The sequence below is a fragment of the Mus musculus genome, chromosome 7 (assembly GCF_000001635.26).
Source record: "Mus musculus strain C57BL/6J chromosome 7, GRCm38.p6 C57BL/6J".
In the NCBI taxonomy this organism is placed as follows: Eukaryota; Metazoa; Chordata; class Mammalia; order Rodentia; family Muridae; genus Mus; species Mus musculus.
The window spans coordinates 89,348,289-89,368,975 of record NC_000073.6 but is presented as its reverse complement, the minus strand read 5'-3'; the positions used below and the strand labels follow the sequence as shown (position 1 = coordinate 89,368,975).

The following is a 20,687-nucleotide window of genomic DNA, read 5'->3' as shown; positions in this document are numbered from 1 at the left end:
TGCCTTGCATATGAGGCTGTGTAATCACCAGCGCATGTACACTCTATACTTGACATGTGTGTGACAGCTGAATGGCATCTGACCACCATTAACTGGTCCTTTGCACAAATGATTGTGGTTGCAGTTTGAAGGTGACATGGTTGTATTTTTAACTGTGGCCTGGCTGATCCATACCATTTTTATATGATGGGCACAGGATCCCTGTAGGTTGCAGGTCACTGCCTTGTCCTGTTTCTATGACTTCATTTGCAACCTTGCAAGGGCATCTCAGAGAGTAGTCAGAGAGCTAAGATATTCTGGAACAAAGGAAAGGGTGGCAAAGTGTGTGGCTTTATAAAAGTCTGTGGGGAGTTTGTTTGTTTTCCTCCTCTCAGCTTTCTCCATGCATCAATCAGAGTGGAGCTAGAAATGCCACTTGTCTACTTCCTGTCCTTCATTTAATCCTTGAGAAGCATTCTCCAATGCTCTCACCTCTCATGCATGCCTGCTCCTCTCGCTAAGGGATAATTCCTCCATTCTGAAATGCCCTACACCACTGGGATAACTCTCTAAAGCTATGCTACAGGCAGATTTCTCCTTGGTGGTTGAAAGTGTCCCTAATATCACAGTAGATGCATCCTGTGAGTTGCATTTAATTGTCAGCCTGTTTGCCCCTTGTATGACTCTATTAGCAAAACCCATGAGGAGTCAAGTGGGGCTTATCCCCGTGCAGTCAGTAAGTAATTAGCAAATGTAAGAATAAGGCAGAGGTGGAAAAAAAAAAACCACAGGGTTCCCAGAGTTTCAATAGGTCATGCTAGGGATTTCTAACTCACATTTTGTTCTCTACCACTCTCTAGGGGGGTTTCTTTGCTCCTTAGACCTTGGAAACTTCTAAGCAGAATAAGAGATCCTGTTTGGAGATCTTATCTTCATGCCTCCTTTCTGGGTGTCCCTTTTTTCTTCTCTCTCACCAGCCTGGCATTCCTCCTCCATACCTCTTAAGTGCCAGATTCTGTCATCCTGGATGGAGTGCAAAAGCTACAGTGTAATCTCACATTCTTTCAGGGCCACTGACCAGAGGAAACACAAGCTAGCCCGACCAGGCTCTCCTGATGCTGACCAGCCAATGGCCCTGCAGTTTCCTCTGTGTTTAGAATTCCTTATCTGGCATTGCTAGCAAATGCTCAAGCCCACAAGTCAACTAGAAGCTTATCTGTAGGGCTGGAGCTTCAAAGAGATAGCCATACACTGTTCCTCGGGGTCAGAGGCTCTGTGACAGTGTGAGATGGGAGGCTTTTGGGATCAGTCAACTTAACACGGGTAACACAACTCATTCACTTCTTTTGTTTTGAAACAGGGTTCATCTTCCCCTTATTGTACAATCAGAACAAAGGTTGAGAAGTTTTGTTCTTGTTTTTTAAACAATTTAGTACATTTGAATCTTGTATTATTTAATAATTTATATTACCTACACTTTGAAATATGTATTTTTTTGGACTTTTTAAGTATGAAAATAAGTTGGAAATAATTCCTCAAGATTTTATACTATTGAGTAAGCGAGACTTTAATGGCTGATTCTTGTTTATTGTATGTATATTGTATAGTCACATATATTGTATATGTAGAATAAGTTGTTTTCTTTATTTAGATTGGGTAGATATTTTGCTGGTTTCTAATAGTTTTCATTTGTACTGTTATAATGGCTTGATGAGAAAGCCTTTTACTACATGTAAACTACCTTCCTTAGCTTGAATTTCCTAGAGTGATAAAATGATAGCATAGAAAAATGGCAACTATTAGGAGACAATTTGTCAGAAAGTTTCTTCTCATTTATTCTTCTACCAAGGATGTGGCATCACCACTGTATTATACAGTTGTCTTATTTAATAATGACCAACAGTTTTCTCATTAAAATTATTTTTTTTAATTAAAAATTATTTTTAACAATCCATTTATGCCCCTTTCCTGTTTCCATTTCCATTATTTTTTTCATTTGTTTTTGTGTGAACTGTTGATCTCTGTTGATGCTACAGGCACACTCTTTTTTTTCTTCCAAATTTGAGGTTTACCGTTTAATTTCGATTTGTTTGGGTCATAATTTTTGAAGTACTTCAGTTTTATAACAATGTGTACTTCTGTTACTTGTAAACCCAAGTTCTCTCCCTCCTGGATATTTGATGATCATTTTTGTTGTTGCTTGTGTGTTTTGAGTCCATTTTTCCTTCTCTGCATTATTGCCCATTTTCTCAAGCCCAGCCCACTGTCTGGCTTTACCTCTGTCACTCAGTCTTGACCAGTGGGATCTCCACATCCCTCTAGTCACTGTGCTAAATTTAGGAATAAGCTTGCAACTAAATGCAGATCACTGGGCGACACATACAAAAAAGACATACAAGAATTGCATCTTACACTTATGGAAGAGAATCTAAATTTTCTGCTAGATATGAATATTGGAGGACATAGACTAGAGTTTTACTAAGCCATCTTCCCATCACACAGATTGTGGGAGTGAAGCTTATACTTGGAGAACAGACCCAGAAGGAGGGATTTGGACTCCCAGTGATACTGTGTAAACCCTTCCATGAAACCCTACTTGAAGACAACATAGCTAGACTTTTTATACAATGAACCAATATTTCTTTATTAATTTAAGTCAGATTAAATGGAGTTTCCTTTCAGTGAATACCAACAAAGAACAAATGCATGGTATATTACTGCCTATGTTTTTTGTTTTGTAAAGGAATTTTGGCCACAGTGTCCCAATCCTGCCATATTTCTCTTTCTGTTTCTGCTGTATGGCAATTTCTTCAGAGATAATACATTTTCTCATATAGGGAAACTCATTAAGATTCAGAAGGTTTCAAAATAGGCTAATTAAGACTTAATACAGAAAACAACTCAGAAGCTTCAGGAAGTCCCTGAAAATGGCAAATACACTAGCTCTCCCCTCTGCCCCAAGCTTGTATATGCTGTAAGGACTGCTAAGATACACTCTTCACCAAGCCTAGGCACCCAGAAGAGTCTCAGATCAGCCAAACAGCCTGGAAGACAGACAAATGAGGGGCTCAGACTGACTGAGTTGCCTGAAAGAGACACTCTCACGCCTATAGAACTGCCTGCAAGTTGTGCGAGAGCTCCAATGTTTCTAGTTTTGGAATTTATCACCCATGCTGGGGTGGACCTTGGAAATGCAGCTCTCTGAACTATGTTTGTTTCTGTAAGTAAGCTCAATAAACTCACTGGTTCAGCAGCAGCTTCCTTCTCACCAGTGCGTACGGTGATGTCTTATAGGCAGCAATGCTCGGCGAACAGATGGAGTCTGTTGAATGAGATGTCAGCGCATCCCACATTCTCTAAAAGTTGCTTTTGAAAGCCTCCTGTTTGTAAGCTTGCTAAGTACCACTTTTGTCTCTTAATCAGAAAAGTAATCTATAGAAGAAGTTTCAAATATTTGATCTCTCTGTGTTTGGATCCACATTAAACTGGATCTGAGTGTAAATATGTGCTTGGAATGCTCACTGCCTGCTTCAACAAAACAGAACAGGAAGATGGAGCATGGCTCACTCTTGAATCAGTGGCTCAATAAAAGGTAATGTTTACTTTCCATCCTTTGTAGAAAAAAAACCAAACCGGTTTTTCTTTGGAGCTTGATTCCTTTCACACAAAGCCACTGACATCGTCTCAAATAAAAGAGGGGCTGAGAAATGAGATGTTTTCCTGGTGATTACCATGAAAACTTGGCAGCGATTCTGTACCGAAATGACCATGAGCTACTGCTATTGTGTGCTGTTTAGGAAGCTTGCTCTTTTCCTTTGTACCCATTAAACCAGAATGTCATAGGCAGAGTTTGGAAACACTTGCAGAACACACTGGGGAAAGACATTAAATGATGTATCGTTGTGGGGACAACTGGCAATTCTTGACGTTTCCTCATTTAATAACTATTGATTTGGTTTTCCGAGTGAACTAGGGACCATCTTCTGCCACATCATTATTCAAAGCAAATACTAGAGTAATACAACGGGCTGATCATATGACTACCCACGTCACCATAACCCTGACTGTGGCTGAACTTGACCATTTATTATGTGCCAGACACTACCATGCAGCTGACACATTTTACATCTGTTATCATTCCATCATTCCTTCCATCTTTATCCATATAATTTGAATACAGTGCAGTAACTTAATGAGTGTCTGGTTTTACAGACCAAAGTAGAAGAGCTAGAATGTATACCAGGTAGTCTTGCTTCAGAGCTCAGCTGTTGTGTTTTATTGGTTCTCAGAATATGTCCACAGATAAGTTGATAAGTTTGTGGTAACAAAAGAATGTGGTCTTTGGGGAATAGTCATCTTTCAAATCTATTGAGATTTTAATTACACTTACATTTGACTTACAGACATGGGATTTACATCTAAGAATGTTTATTGCAACGTTGTTTGCAAGAGCAAGAAAGTGCTGAATGTTCACCAATAACTAAAGGTTTACTTAACAGTGATATGATCATACTTGTCTGGAATCTCTTGAATGAATTAGATCTAGATCTATTGACTTGGAAGTTTATTCATAGCATCATTAAGTAAGAAAAGCAAATAGCAGAGAACAATATGGAGTGTGAGTCGTTTTTATCAAATAATGACCAAATATCCTTAGTATTTGAAGATGACAGGGAAGGAAGTAGGCTCAAACATGGTAAGAAAGTGGAGCTGGAGGGAGACAGCTTATTGAGTAAAACATGATATAAACCCAAGGAGCTGAGTTTGCCAGAACCCACATAAGAGACAGGCACAGTAACACATGTCACAATGCCAGGGCTCTGGGGTGAGAGCAGATGGGGACAGCAGAACCTCCAGAAACTCAACGGCCACTCAGCAGTGCACAGCAAAACAAGTAGTTGTCTCAAGCAAGGAGGGTAAGAACACCTGAGGATGGCATCCCCTTTCCACGAGTGCCATGGCATGTATACACCAAAACATACATACGGGCACGTGTGCCATACACACATGTACAGACACCCCACACATACTTAAGCATACTTACACATACAAAAAGATGTGAAAACAATGACTAAAACAACATAGCATCATGGCTAATAAAAATGTCCACTATCTTTCTTAGTATTATTGCATGTGCATAGAAATTGACCTTGTCTTCTAGAAAAGCTAGAAAGCAGAAAGGACAATTGTTATTCTAAACATTAATTTACAAATGATTATGATCAAATGTATTCTTGGACTTTGGTCAGTTTTTAATAAGATTTATTTTTTATTATTAAGGATCATTGTCATGTGAAAAGGATTATAAATCTCTATAATAAAGGGACAAGTCTCAGATCCAGAAGTGGAGTCAGACGAAAATGAAGAAGTGTGGCCAGTTTACTACAATATGGTATCTAAGAAGGGAGGTGGAGGCAGCTTTGCCAAGTTTCAGATTGGGACCCGACTGGTATGAGACTAATGTTCACATTCCTGCTCTGTGACTTATTTAACCCCAGATCACAGCTATATGTATTAAAGTACCCATTAGGGACTCCAGAATTTTTGAAACTATGTCTGGCTATTACCATCAATCCCTCTACATAGGTATTCAACACAATGATGGTGGCATATCTGCACCATCCAGGAGCATGCTCTGTGGTGAGATTGCCCCCTACTGCAGAACACACACAGACTCCTTCCTCTCAGAGACCTTCTCTGTGCATAAGCATCTACACATACCACGCCCACTACACAAACAAACAAACAAAGGAATGTTGTCATTTCTTTTTTTGTTGGGTTTGGGGCCGATATTAGGGGCCCTATCAAATTCCCAGTACCTGCCATGACGTGTGAGGCTTTCCACCTTCTGACCCTGACCTAGTTTCTCACGATGCTGTTCCACTTTCTGCCCTCTCTCAACACAGACACACCACATTTCTGATTGTTCCCAGATCACAGTGTGATTTTGTCAGTTGTTTGCCATCGAGAAAGGCAGTTATTAGGCCTGGAAGTGCCCTTCAAGAATCAACTCAACAGTCATCTTTGTGAAGCCCATACATAGTTCCTTTCTCAGAGAGTTCTGAGAATTTTCAGGAATTTCTCTATTTTAGTTGTCATATTACAAGTCTGTAGTAAATTTAGGAAATGGGAAATCAGCAAGGCTAGCTTGAGCTTGCTGCATAGTAAGACTCTGCCTTCAAGTTTTTAAAGAAGTTGTTAATCTGTGACATGAGCCACCTGTGTATTGGTGAAGCCTATGCAGCAATGAATAATGATTGAAAGCGGACAAGAAGAATTACCATAAAGATACAGATGTTCCTGAACTCATAGGATATGACTATAACTGGATTGAAAAAATATAACTCTGGGAGACATGGTTCTGCTGAAACATATACATGTGCAAACACACATGTATATGCACACGCACATGCATGCATATGTATATGTGCACACATGAGTCTGAGAAGCAAATGTGAGTGACTCTCTTTCTCGAATTGCTGCAAGGGGTGAATTTTCTTTGCTGGAGATAAGATTTTAAACATTTCTAGATACAAAGTCAAAACCATCCCTTCTGTGCATGTGGATCAAAGGGACTGTCATTTTCAGGGCCATTACCAAAACTGTTTTTATTGTGACAGCAATGAATCAGAAAATGTCATTTTGGCTCACAAACTAATGTTGTAAGTGGAATTCCTATTTACCTTAATAGCAAGGAACAAAGGCATCGTCCAAAATGTAGCTATGCTATTATTATCATTTTGTTTGGCACTTTTATTTTTATGACATCTATTAAACGAACATCACAGTATCTATTTTGCCGTGATGTGCCTTAGATCCATCATTACTCAGACCACCTGAGTATATCCCTGGACATTGGTTATAGCAAGATTTTGGAAAATGACAGTCATGGAGACATTAGCAACTGATTTCCAGCTGTTCTTCTGCCTGATACATGGTGAATGGTATTCACATGCCGTTTCTAGGGTCAGTCGCAGGCTGGTATGATTCTTAGTGTATTAGCTCCAATGTTTAGTTCCCCCACTTACGAAAGCGAATCAGAATATAGTGAGTACAGGGTTGCTGTAGAGATGACTTTAAATTTGCTGGACTTCTGCTAGTTTTGAAATAGAGTCTTGCCCTGTAGCCCTGACTGGGTGGCTCGAGCTCTCTGTGTAGAACAGGCTGGCCTCATACTTGCAGTAATCCTCCTGCCTCTGGCCTCCAGATGTTGGATTACAGATGTGTGTCACCACACATGGCCTACCTTAAAAGTAAATTACCCATGCTCTTTTCTAGCAGCCCCACTATGGTTCTGCTCAGCTTTGAGAATGCAGTCTGCCAAGGAATTTACTAAGTACTTTAAAAATACAAAATGATGGACCTAACAGTTGCTGCTGGAATATTTGAGGAAGACACAGTGATGTCTAAATCAAGATTGTGCCCTAGAGGATGGAGAAAAGGGAGTGGTTGGAAGTTTTAAACAAGAGAACTCAGAAGGTAGATGGCTATTGATGGCTGGGGAGAGCGGTAAGGAAGAGCAAGGTTGTGTGGGCATGTGTGCACATTAGTGTGGCATATGCACTTGGGTATGCCGGGATGTGTGCATGTTCGGAGTCCAAAGCAAGCCATTGTGTGTCCTGCTAGATATGAAGCTTTCTGCCTCATGCCACTGAGACAGAGCTGGCTTGAATCTGAAACTAGGTTGTTATTCAGAAAACTCTGTCTCTGCACCTCCTGGCATGGAGATCAAAGGTTTATGTGCATGGCTGTACTGGGCTTTTTAACATGGGTGATGGGGTCTGAGCTCAGGTCAGCAAAGGCTCTTACTCATAGAGCCATCTCTCAGACCAACCTTTGGTTAGCTTAAACGAATGAGGACCTATAGTAATTGTCTTGTGTTCTTGAGGAATTGACTGCAGGGAAGTGTTGCTTGGGGGTGAAAAACAGACTTTCTGTTATATATTCTAAATTCACAGTGGGAATTCAAATGGAGCGGACAAAAATACAGGTCTGGAGAGTAAGGTAGAAGTTTAAATATGTATTTAGGGGCAATTAGTTGTGATTGCAGCACTTGGGAATCTGAGGCAGAGAATGTAGAAGTTGAAGCCATAGCAAGACTTACATAGTAAGAAAATGTCTCAGACAGAAAGGAAGAAAGAAAGAGAGGGGGGGCGGAGAGGAAGGAAGGAAGGAAGGAAGGAAGGAAGGAAGGAAGGAAGGAAGAAAGAAAGAAAGGAAGGAAGGAAGGAAGGAAGGAAGGGAGGAAGGAAGGAAGGAAGGAAGGAAGGAAGGAAGAAGAAAAGAAAGAGAAAGAAAGAAAAGGAATAATTAGATTAGAAATGATAATTGAGGCAAGGTGGCTGTTTACCATATGAAAGGGGGACAGGTGGAGGATTAGGGTCTGGGAAAGATGAAATGATTGGGCTGGAAGAAGGAGCCAGGTAAGAAAGACAGCAGGGGCACTGAGACCTATCCAGAGAATCAGAAGAGGTTATCAGGAAACAAAGGGAGGAGAGACTTCTATCAGAGCAGTGATGGGGATATCAAATACTCAATAGAAATCAAGGGAAACAATAGGAAGTATTCACTGGCCTTGGCAATCAGAGGGTTGCTGAAGACCTTAAAAGGACATCAAAGTACTTGGGCAACAAAAGCATAACCAAAGACTTGGAACTGCATCCGAGGTTGCATCAGAGTGCAACCTTCTGCACAGGCAAAGAACAATCAACACAGTGGAAAAGCGACCCCTGGACTTGGTGGAAAATGTTTACAAACCATATAGCCAATGAGGGGATAATGTTCCAAAACAAATACAAGGCACTTCTTCAACTTAATAGCGCAAATCAAATAATCCAATCTAAAAATGGACAAATGACTTGAATAGAAAATTCAAAGAAAATTCCTACCCTTCCCAAAGGTGTTCAGTATCACAAATCTCCAGAGAAATGCAAATCAAAGCCGCAATAAGACATTATACTACCTGTCTGAATGGTTATTAGGTAAAAGACAAGAGAGCCAGAATGATGGCTCAGGGGCCAAATACTTTCTGTAAAACTCTGGAGACTCAGATCAATGCGGAAGAAGAGACTTGACCCTATGTAGTTGTTCTGTGACTTATACAGAGGCACCATGACACTTAGGCACCCATCCAAACACAATCATAAGTGAATGAATGAAAGAATAAGTAAATTAATCTAACATTTAAAAAGGTAAGAGCTCACGGTGTTGGTTAAGGACACAGAGAAAAGAGAATCCGCGCACACTGCTGGTGGGCATGTGAATTGGTAGAGGTATTATGAGCATGGAAGAACTAAACAGAGGTCCAAAATTAAAGGGAGGGTCACCATATCACTTAGCACTCCCATTTCCCATTTTATTTTGTTTCTAGAAAATGAAATAAATTCTTCAAAAAAAAGTATGGACTCCCATTTAAATCGCAACAATCTTTTCAGCAGTGAAGACATGACAACGTCCTTCAGTGTCTGCTTTTAGTTGGATAGACTAAGAAACTGTGTCATATATACAATAGACTATTATCCAGCCATAGGAAGGGAATCTGTCATTTGTGACAATATTGGTGAACCTTGTGGACATGATGCTGAGTGACGAAAGCCAGGTAGAGAAAGACAAACATTGGATAATTTTATTTTTGTGTGAAATATAAAAATATTAAACACAGAGAATAAGGAAACATGGTGGTTGTTGGGACGTGGAAGAAGGTGGTGGTGAAAACAAGCAGATGTTAGTCAAGGGGTACAAACTTTCAATTTCAAGATTGGTAAAGTCTGGAGGTTTCATGAACAGCATAGTTACTAGAACTAAACTCTTCTGTAGCATTAACATTTCTTGATTCACCCACATGCCTTGCTGCCTGTCACATGCCTTGCTGCCTGAGATGGGGGAGAGCTAGTCCAAACCTTTTTCTGGGCAGCTCAGTAGAGCTGAGCTGGTGCTGTGGGCATGGGAGAGACTGCCCTGAGGGCATGAGCAGTAGGTGAACTGTACCTGCCCTTCACCTGTGTAGTGTGGGAGGGCTATCCCTGGTGGTGTGCCAAGAGAGCTGACAGGGGTTAAACAACTCAGCTACTACCCAGATCCAGGGCTTTGAGTGGGCTCACTGCAACATCTGCTTCATCTATTAACTGCTGGAACATGTCTTACAGAACTAAAGCTGCAGGAGCTACATGACACAGCTTAACAAGATATCAGAAAGGAGTCCCGGTGAGGTCCAGTATTCAGAGTGTAGCACAAGCCAGAGGCTTTGAACCAGACAGCTTTACTTGAAAATGTTCACTGAAATGAATCATTGTTATCAAACATCATATTGCCTACCTTAAATGTAGGCTCAGGAAAAGCAACCAAGAGATCATTTTCCTTGCATTGCTGTCCTGATATTGTATTTGCGAGCAATGAGAGTGAATGACTCCATTTCTTTGAATGTGAGACGTTTGTGCTCAATCAGTTATCTGGTCAGTGATCACCATGAGCTGAGCACATACGTAGGGAAAAAAAAAAGAACATCAAAGAAAACCCAGTCTTAGCTGCCTTGTCCTTACAGAAGGAGCAGCAGGCGAAGTGTTGCAGGCTTCCAGGTCCAGCCCTTGTTCAGACCTGAGCTGAAAGGAACTCAGAAAGGTACTGTGGCTAAGGTGCCTTCTCGGGGTCCCAAGCCCTGCTGGAGTGGCCCTAGGGGACTGCTTCACATTGGGAATTCTCTCTCTCTCTCTCTCTCTCTCTCTCTCTCTCTCTCTCACTCAGATTCCACATGAAAAGTTGTGACTTCCTTAGTTGCACCCACTTGGTGCTAGCTGTGTGCCAAATGATCTGAGGGTAGGGTTGACAGTAAATGGTCTAAAAGCTCCAGGATCTCATTTAGCACCCAAATTATTATCTCTTTAATTCCTTCAGCTAAGTGTACTATCTCATAAGCTTTATTGGCAGGAGCTCAGCATCTCTTCCTCCTGAATTCTTTAAGAGGTCAAAACATTTCTTTGGTCCAAAGTGGGTTATGACCAAAATGCCAGGTCTGGAGACCAGTGAGATATCGACCCAAGCACTTCAGTGTTCTGTTGTGTCATATTGGGTCCCTGCTGTGTGTCTTCACGGGCTCCTGGGCTTGGGTTTGGTTGATTGGGTTTGGTTGATTAGTTTACTGGTCTCACCTGCCTTCTAGAGGCGGGTCAGAGCTCTTTGGACAGAAGCTATGTTTTGATTTTTTAAATAATTTTGAGAAGATGCTACTCAGATCCAATGCTGTCTACAGGGACTTTACTTGTAAGGTTCAGCTCCTCAGAGGCCTTTGTCTGCACTCAGCATCCTCCATTATTTCCCACTAGCATGCAGCCTTCTTCGGAAACCTTTGCTGGCCCAGCCCTATGCAGATGGTCCTTCCTTTATAACAAGAGCTTCTTAGAAGCCCTTGTTCCCAATCCATTTGAGGTGATGTAACCAAGAACCTCAAACAGGCCAGAGCCTATTTTCCTTTTCTCTGAGCTGCCACTTTGGACAAGTGCTGTGGCATCATCCATAGTACACCCTTTATAATATGTCCATCATGCATAGTGCCCCTTGGATAATATCGCTCACCATTGACTCACATCCTTAACCCTATCTCAGCTTTATATCTACGGGGAATGGGAAAGAAGAGACAAATATAAGACTAGATCTCTCCCATTATTCCCTTATTTCAAGCCAGTGGGTTTCTTGTAGTTGCATAGTTTACTGAAGTGACTTACAAAGTAAAGATATTCTATTTCAGTGTGATTTTCCTAAGTTTTTCATGTTCATATATATGAAAAGCTTTTTGATTGTCTAGGAACCTCATTATAAAAATAATAATAGCCATCATTTGTTCATCAGTCATGGTACCAATAATTTACATTCATTATCTCATCTCTCTTACCAAAGAATTACGAGTCTAATAGAGGTGGTAACACGTGCGGAAATGATAGTCCAATATAGAATGTGAAGAAGAGTCCAGAATGACGTACGTGGAATGTATCAAGGGAACTCCTAGAAGGCAGGGATCATTTCTACCCAGAGAGATGCAGTCAATCAACATTTTACATTAAAAATTGTGTGCATTTTATGTCTTAGTCTCAAGAATCTCACAGACTATGACAGAACAGACAAAAGTACAGATCATCCCCAGAATGTGATGTCATCTGGTGGTGGCAATCAAGCCCATTTGGGTAGGCTCCCTTGAAAGAGGCAAACATGACAGCTACATATGCTGGACTTGTAGTAAAACTGAAGTGGGGATCCCTGGCATCCCAGGGTTACATCTGGATGTCATTATGCTAGCCCCACCCCCCAGGAGAGAGAGAGAGAGAGAGAGAGAGAGAGAGAGAAGCAAAGGGTAGTTAAGTTCTCCCCTCTTGTCTCTCTGAGGCCCTAATTTGGAAGCCTGTAATGGTAACCAGTCCTACCCTTCCATACAGCTGGCTGCCTTCCCACTGCAGCTCACACTTCGCTTTGCTTTCTCTAACTCTGCGTAGTTGGTGACCTCCTCTCCAATTTACCAATTCTGGGTCACGTGTTCCTTCTTCCCCCTACAGAGAAGAAACAGCCAGTTTTTGGAGTTCCAAACTTCCTGGACAAAGGCCAAGCTTCCATAAACCCCAGAATATTATTGTGTGAATTAAAATGTTCACATGCTATCAGCCATGCAGTTACTCTGACGTTTATTTTGGAAAATATTACATTTGGAAAATGGGAAGCCTTCCAGGGCATTCCTTTACCTTAGGATATCAGTGAACACAAGGGTATTTGGAGATCATTTCTTGTTCAAAAATTCGCAAATAATCTGTATAACTAGACATATGAAATTGCCTTAAGTAACGTTATTTAAGGACTCTGGGGCTTTACAAAGTTCCTATAGGGTACTTTTTGAGAAATACAGGACAGAGTCTGCAGTTCTGACGCACTAAAGCTAACTTTCATAATGCCTTTGAGTTAATTCCCACTTGGCTCTTGCACATTTCTCTTCCAATCACCGACCTTCCTTGTTGCATTTTATCCAAGATTTTACATGCTTCAAGCTCTGTCTTCCTGACTGCAAGAGGGAAAGCAGCCCAAGTCCTGGAGTGGACCACATCTAAAACCAATGGTTTAGGGGCCCAAGGGCTCCCAAATGTCCATATTTCTCCCTCAAACCCCTTTCTATATTTGTTTCTTCTTGGATTGATTTTATAACGCTAAAGCTTGAAGAGAGAGCCAAGGGCCTGAGAGCTTACTAACACACCTTGTTCTTTTGAGTGGCTCCATTCCCAGTTATTATGATATGTTTTCAGTGGCTACAATACAAGCAGTGCAAGCAAGATAGGAGCAGACGGCCTTGAGGGAAAAGGGCTTTAGTGTGATCAGCAGAGTGCAGTCCTTCTGCGTGTTCTTTGGGCTTTGAAATTTGATAAGGACTGAAAGTTAGCATTGTTCATCATTTCATTTATGAAAGCAGAAAATCCAAAACTGTGGGGAACGTGCCTGGGGAGGGAAAGAGAGAGAAAAACGATAGAGAAAAAGTAGTCGAACATATTTTAACAGACAACAACGATTACCTATGGGAAATGGGAGATAGAGGTAAAGGCAGGCCTCTGAATTACATAGAGTTCTCTAATTTTTTCCTTTTATGTAGTGTGAGGGATAAAATATGATTAAAACAAAAAGCATTTAAAAAGAATAGACTATGCAATTCTATACATTAACATAAAAAGCTAGCCAAAAAAAGTCAAATTAAAAAATTAGCAAATCTGAAGTGATTTCCTAAGTTCTATGTGGGGGAAGTGTAAATACACTAAGGAACAACTGACACTAAGCTTAAAAGTGAGGCTCCACTTCTGAGTGATAATAGAAATAAGGAGAAGTTAACCTCTACGTGCAGTTCCTATACTACTTGAATTTTTAGTTTTAATGTGCACTGATTTTCTTCTGATCAATGAATTGGCTGACTGACAGAGTATTATAACTTCATTTACTTGATATTGCTCTCAGTGAGCTTTCTGGCTTAGTTCTCTCTCCCTCTCCCTCTCCCTCTCCCTCTCCCTCTCCCTCTCCCTCTCCCTCTCCCTCTCCCTCTCCCTCTCCCCCTTCCCCCCCCACCCCCTCTCTGTGTGTGTTGCTGGGAATTGAACATATGGCCTTGTGTATGCTGGTCAGCTTTTCCACTACTGAGCTACCTCCCTAGTCCTTCCTGACTAATTTTACTGGACTAATATATAACACCAGGCTGATTGGCCTGCAGTGTCATCCCTCAACAAAAATGGTTGTGGCAGAGTTTCATGTTTGATAAAGACCCCAGCCTTTACACCTTGTTTACCTTAAACAGGAAGTTCCTTCTGCTACATGTCCCCCCTGTCTTTCCCTAATAGAACTCATATTCATTCCGTAATTCTTAGCCATTAGTTTCCCACAACTTGCAAGGTTCAATTTCTGCTTTGTTCCTGAAGCATTTACAATGCACTTCTAATGCCATAGTATTTATAAGGTCTTCAATTAAAATGTTCATTTCTCCAGCCTTTCCCAATGAAAGAGTTTTGAATCTATTGAGCCCCAGATAGAGCTGCAATCAGAATCACCAGCAGAAGACTCACCAGGAGAGACCCAGACAAGGCATTATGCTGTCACAACTCGTTGCCTTCTCTCTGCCTCCAAAAAAGGTCTCTTGCTGGCCCCTGCCCGCTTCCCAACAGTTAAGAGTAGGGTCACACACACTGTGCATATCCAGTAGTATTTGTAGAATGAACAAGAGATGAATGAATGCCTAGGGTGCCTTAATAAATCCCCTGCTTACCAGGCCAACTCCTAGAACGCTTTCAAGACTGATTTCAAATTCTTTGAACCCATCCTGGTCCTGTTTTCAGACCCCCAGCACTTGAGCTTTTACCTATATGTGACCATCTATTTTATAGTATCCGTGCGTTTTTGACGGATATTATACTTATAATGGAAGATGCTGAGTGTAGACAAAGGAGGAGCTGAACCTTATAGGTAAAGTCCCTATAGTCAACATAGGATCTTCTTGCAGAAGAGAACTCACAAAGGCACACATTTACTGTCTTTTAATCTTTGATAAAAGAAAGTCTTGGAAGGAACTACATTTATCATTTTCTTTGTGCTTAGGGAGAATCTTGGGGGAAGGATTATTGAGGCACAAAAGCTATGGCTTCTCAAGAATCAGGAATCCTGGGATTTGGAGTTTGGGCTCTTACCTCAGGCTTTCTAAATTCCACTTGTAAGGAAGAACCTTCGGCATGTAAAGGTCAACAAAGAAATGATGCCAGGAGAGTGGTGACCCTGGAGACCACCAAAGACGTCTCTTTAGCTGGAGGCATGAAAGGGCCCGCTGTCTGAGAAAGGAGTGAGAATAGGGCCTTTGTTTTTTTAGGGTTAAAATGCAAGGGAAGCTGGTCTCTGGTTGTGCAGTCTGTGAAGTGCAGTCTGGTTAGCATCTGAGTAGCTAACGTGAGGTTTCACAGCTTGATGGTGTCTGAGGGAGAGTGATCCCAATAGATGAAAAGGACTCAGCTCAGAATGCTACAGACAACAAGATATAGCACAGTGGCACTTTCTACTAGGCATGGCATCGAGAGATGGGCTCAGTCATGATGTAACCTCCATACCGTGAGCTGATCTGGCAACATGATCAGAAGGAAGAGACCAAATTTCAGTAACACAATAAGGTATCATTTAGTAGTAGTGGATGCATACAGGACTTAGTTTGAAGTGAAAGCCAAAGGGACCATGTAATTGGTCTGTTCTCAGCAGAGCATCCTCAGAATACCTAGAAGAAAAGGGATCCTCATGAGAGTGCCTCCATGTTCACCACTCAGATGAATAGACTAAACATACGATCATAATTCTACCTTGAACTCTGAAAAGTTTACATTGGACCTGTTCCTGTTTCTTCTGCACTGCTTGGTACCTGATGGGATTTGGTATGCTATTAGTAAAATATAGGTCAAAGGGCGATGTCCATGAAGCAATGAATGCACTTTCCATAAATTAAGATGAGACTCCCATAAGGGTTTGTTAGATTGCTCAAGCCTTACATTAAATGGTCGCGCAGGTACAAAGACTGTATTTTATGGTGCATTCTGGATATGTATAGCCAGTTTTCCCTGACTCCACTACACTGTGATTAGAGATGAGGTCAGGTTTGCCTTGTCATGTCTGAATTACTGTGGTTTAAACTTTCATCTCATCTGATGACAGCAATGTCTTTTATGAGGTTTTTCTTTCACTGGTCTGCTATTACACCTTACAGTTGCTCATATGTCCCACTCATCCATACTTCCCTGGCCACCTGCACCTCCAGATTCTCACCATTGCTCCATCGCTCTTATTATTTCTTCCTACAGTCTTAGACCTGATGACACCTCAGCTATATTGGACTCAGTGGGTGAGGAAAGACATTTGTGTTCTTTGCTAGATATTCCCAATTCTGGATCTGTGTTATAGGATGGACTTATTTAAAAAATGACTGATCAAGAATGCTCCAAGTTCTTCAAAAGCACAGACCATGTAGCTTGGGATTTTCAAAAGTGCTTCTCTCCCTAGTTCCTCATATGGGGCTGTCTGTCGAACTCTGCTTATCTTATCCCTTTGGGACTGACCTCCAGTGTATTTTATTCTACTAAAAGTCCCAAACAGAAAACAGTGTGTCCCTTGAGTTTCTATAACCTCATTTCCTGCCCACACTCGCTAGGAAGCTCTGGTAATTCCCAGTTCAAAGCCCTGTAGCTTCTGTGGGATCATCACATAAAAGCCAAATATCCTATGGGATTACACTACCAAAGATCATGTCTGAGTAACTCTACCTATGAGATAATAGCAGGCCAGTCTTTATACACCAGGCCTTGCCCAGTCCCATTTGTTTTTATGGCTTTTTATCCAGTGTGAGCTTGAAACAGGAACTGTAGTTTTCTGTCGTCCCAAAGTATTCACTTCTGAAATCCCTTGTGAGAAGCTGTTTAGACAGGAAGCCCAAGCATTTCTACTAAAATAAATGGTACATAGTAGACATAGAAATAAATAGTGCATAGGAGACATAGAAAGCTATAGAGATGTAGCTCTGATTACACTAAAGATGATTTTTAAAATATTCTTATTCAAAAAAGCTTAGCTCTCTGGAAATCCATCTGTCAAGTTTCCACTCCCGAAGCGTCTGGCTCAGTAAAAGCGGAATCACCTGGCCCATGTAGGTCACTGTCTCCAAACCAAGGGCTTATGGGCTTCAAGATGAATGACAGCTTCCACTTCTTGAAAAAGCCATTTGGAGATCTGAAATGAAGAAATATAAGACACTATTTCTACTCCAGCCTTAAAAATAACCCTTGGCCCATTTTTAGATAGAGTTCAAATTCCAAGTAGTAGGACCATCTATCACAGCAGCCTGCGCTTTTCTAAGGTTATCATTTGTAAAAGAGAGTCTAGCCTGAATATCCAGGCAGAAGGAAAGAGCCGCCCCTTTCCAGGGACCACAGCTCTTTCTCTGACACACAAATATGGAACTAATTTTGATTTCTTTTTCTCAACCCATAGATATCTGGCTTGTCAACAATAATTCAAGAAGAATTTTGTGAAAGTTAAAGAGTTAGAGTTAGCCAAATTGTGAAACTGAGATTCTTTGGGGATTCAATTTCTGTACTCATAGGTCATGCAGAATTAAATAAATTTAGAGGTGTAAATATTAGTGGGTTTAGATTGCAGAGAGTGTCAACTTAGATAAATTGGAATAAAAGGGGTGGATTTTCAAAATACATTCCTGAACAGACTTAAGACTTTATAATCAAAAACAGCCAACAAATGCTTATATGTTTGTTTCCATTTATATTGGTTACTAGTTGGCTACTAGCCCAAACAATAAAAAAAGGGTTTTATCAATCATTTAAAATTACCAATAAGGAATGCCAGCAAATTAAATTGTGTGTGTGTGTGTGTGTGTGTGTGTGTGTGTGTGTGTGTGTGTATGTGGGGAGAAGGGGTCAGAGGGCAAACTTACAAGACTTGTTTTTGCGGTTCATGTTGTCGAGGCAGGGTCTTCCTTGTTTCTGCAGCTTTTCTCAGGCCTATGAGCTTCCAGTTGTTTCTTCTGCTTCTACACCCTATCTCACTTTAGGAGTACTGAGATTACAGATGTAGCCATCACATGTGGACTCTCTCACAGGTTCCAGGGTTATTAGGAGCTGTACTACAAGTATTTTGATCCCATAAGACCTCACCCTGGCCCACATTTAAAAATTTGAAATACAAACAAATATACAGTATAATGAGGAGCCCATGGTTCCTTTTTGTGCTCAGTTCCATTCAATCGAATATTTATTAAATTACCAGACAGTGTGCATGTCCGTATAGTATGCCACAAGATGAAAGAGCCAACGTTCATTCTTACTCTTGGTCACTGTGTAGGTATCCAAAGAGGATGTCAGGAAACTGTTGACTAAAATACTAAAATTAAAAGACTATCGTTATGTGGTATTAGAGATGTGGATCTTACGGTATTTTAATCCTATGAAGTTTGTTTTTTTTTTTTTGGTTTTTCAAGACAGGGTTTCTCTGTATAGCCCTGGCTGTCCTGGAACTCACTTTGTAGACCAGGCTGGCCTCGAACTCAGAAATCCGCCTGCCCCTGCCTCCCGAGTGCTGGGATTAAAGGCGTGCACCACCATGCCCGGCTCTCCTATGAAGTTTTAAGTGAGGGTCAGGGTAATGCCTTATTGGGTAAAAATACTTGTAGTGCAACAGCCCTGGAACATATTAGTCTCTGCAAAAAAAGTACCTAATTCTATACAGAAGGCTTCATAAAGAAGTTGTATTTGAAAGGAATAAAAAACTGGTCATAAAGGGAAAGTGATGGGGAGGAAAGCTACCAATGGAAGGCCAAGGCGTATAGCATTTGCAGAGATTTTTTTTTTTTTTACAAGAGAACTAATACAGTCATTTAAATCATAGGTTAGGGTCATGGGTGTATTGAAACTTTAAGGACCACTATAGATCTCTTCTGATCATACTACTTTGAAATGTATAAAGTAGAATGCTTAGGATAATAAGAGAAATCAGTTATTTAGTTATAAAAATACTTGAAAGGTGAATAGAAAGTCACCAAAAGAAAGGAATAGGAATTAGCTATCTCTCTGGCATCTACAACTGTGAGAAAATGGACCAAGTTTCACATGGGTGAAAACTGGGTCTTACTCAATGCTGTAGAGCTCGGTTGGTCCTTGCAACACATCAAGTGTTCAAAGAGACTTTTTGACCAATAGATTGAACAGTTAGAGAAAAGCATAGTTATGAGAATAAAACAAATAACACACTGTGGTTTTTTTCTCCTACTAGGTAGTATATTATACCATCAGCATCATTAGCTCCTGGAAAGGTAGGAGATGAATTTAAGTGAGGAGAAAGAGAAAACGTTACTGAAGAGACAGGTCCACATTTAATCTCGGCCCTGTTGTCAACTCATCATGTGGTTTTGAACAAATGCTTAATCTACAGTGCTTTCTCTTTTCTCATTTGAGGAACACCTCTTGGTATATTAGTACAAGAAAAGTGTGGAAAATTTAACAGGAAGTGGAAAGAACGTGGCACCAGCCTTTTCCAAATTCAAATTTAATATGCACATTCCAGTTTTACGATAGCATGCTGTGTTGCATACTGGCTATTTCCTCACCAAAATTATAGTCCTTGAAAAGGCAGATTAATAGATGGTCAAAACAAGAACTGGTCCTCTTGGATCAGAGACTGGGATGGAATGAGAAACCAAAGCAGGAAGCTTCATTTCTTCCCATCCCAGAAACGCTGAGTGTGGCCATGTGCACGTCTTACTGGAGTCCTCTAGCTCTCTCTAAACTGGTCATAAAGGGAAAGTGATGGGAAGGAAAGCTACCAATGGAAGGCCAAGGCGTATAGCATTTGCAGAGTTTTTTTTTTTTTTTTTTTTAACAAGAGAGCTAATACAGTCATTTAAATCATAGGTTTGGGTCATGGGTGTATTGAAACTTTAAGGACCACTATAGATCTCTTCTGATCATACTACTTTGAAATGTATAAAGTAGAATGCTTAGGATAATAAGAGAAATCAGTTATTTAGTTATAAAAATACTAATTTTTATGATATTGCAACAACTATAAGTTATAGAATGCCTGAGAGCTAATTGATGATTTTTTTTCAGACCTTTGTATTAATGATAACATGAATGGATCTGTGACCTCTGTGGTGATAATGTCACAGATACTGAAGTGCTGTTGCAATTATTGTCTATGACCAAATGGTGGAAAATAGTAAATCAGATCTAAGCTAGTGAAAATGAGATTGCTATTTTTATTTTAGTGAGAGTGAAGTTATAGCTATTTGACTCCTACAAGATTAGCAAAGTGCGCTTCTGGGTGTGTCCAGGTGCTTCCGGTCTGAATTAGGCCCTGAGGATTCTGAACTGATCAGTGGATTAACTCTGTGATGGACTTAGAATATGAAGGCATTATTGGGAGCTGGGAAAGGTGGGAGGTAAGGGCTACTTGGAGGCATCAGGCTACTCAGGAACTTAGGGCTATACTGTGCCTTGCCCTCTTCCAGGATACACCACTCCTTTCCCTGCTTCTTGTCTGCTGAGGTAAGAAGAACCTCTTCTGGCATCTGCTCCTTCCAGTATGATGCTCTGCCCAAGAATGTGGAGACAGGACTGAAACCGTGAGCCAAAAGAAATCTTTCTTCCTATAGCTGCTTACAACAG

General features: G+C 40.8%; 1 protein-coding gene across 4 annotated transcripts in view; it reads left to right on the top strand.

The window, feature by feature from the left end:
* Nucleotides 1-20,687, top strand: part of Tmem135 (transmembrane protein 135) — a 264,682-nt gene that overhangs the window by 35,728 nt on the left and 208,267 nt on the right. For 2 of the 4 annotated variants that reach the window (NM_001360746.1, XM_011241911.2), the window contains exon 2: nucleotides 20,531-20,567. The exons of the other annotated variants lie outside the window; for them this stretch is intronic. Coding sequence is in view for 1 of the 2 variants with exons in the window: in XM_011241911.2 (XP_011240213.1) it covers nucleotides 20,531-20,567 (37 nt within the window). In the remaining variant the exon portion in view is untranslated. The remainder of the gene's footprint in view (nucleotides 1-20,530; nucleotides 20,568-20,687) is intronic. 4 annotated transcript variants of the gene reach the window in all.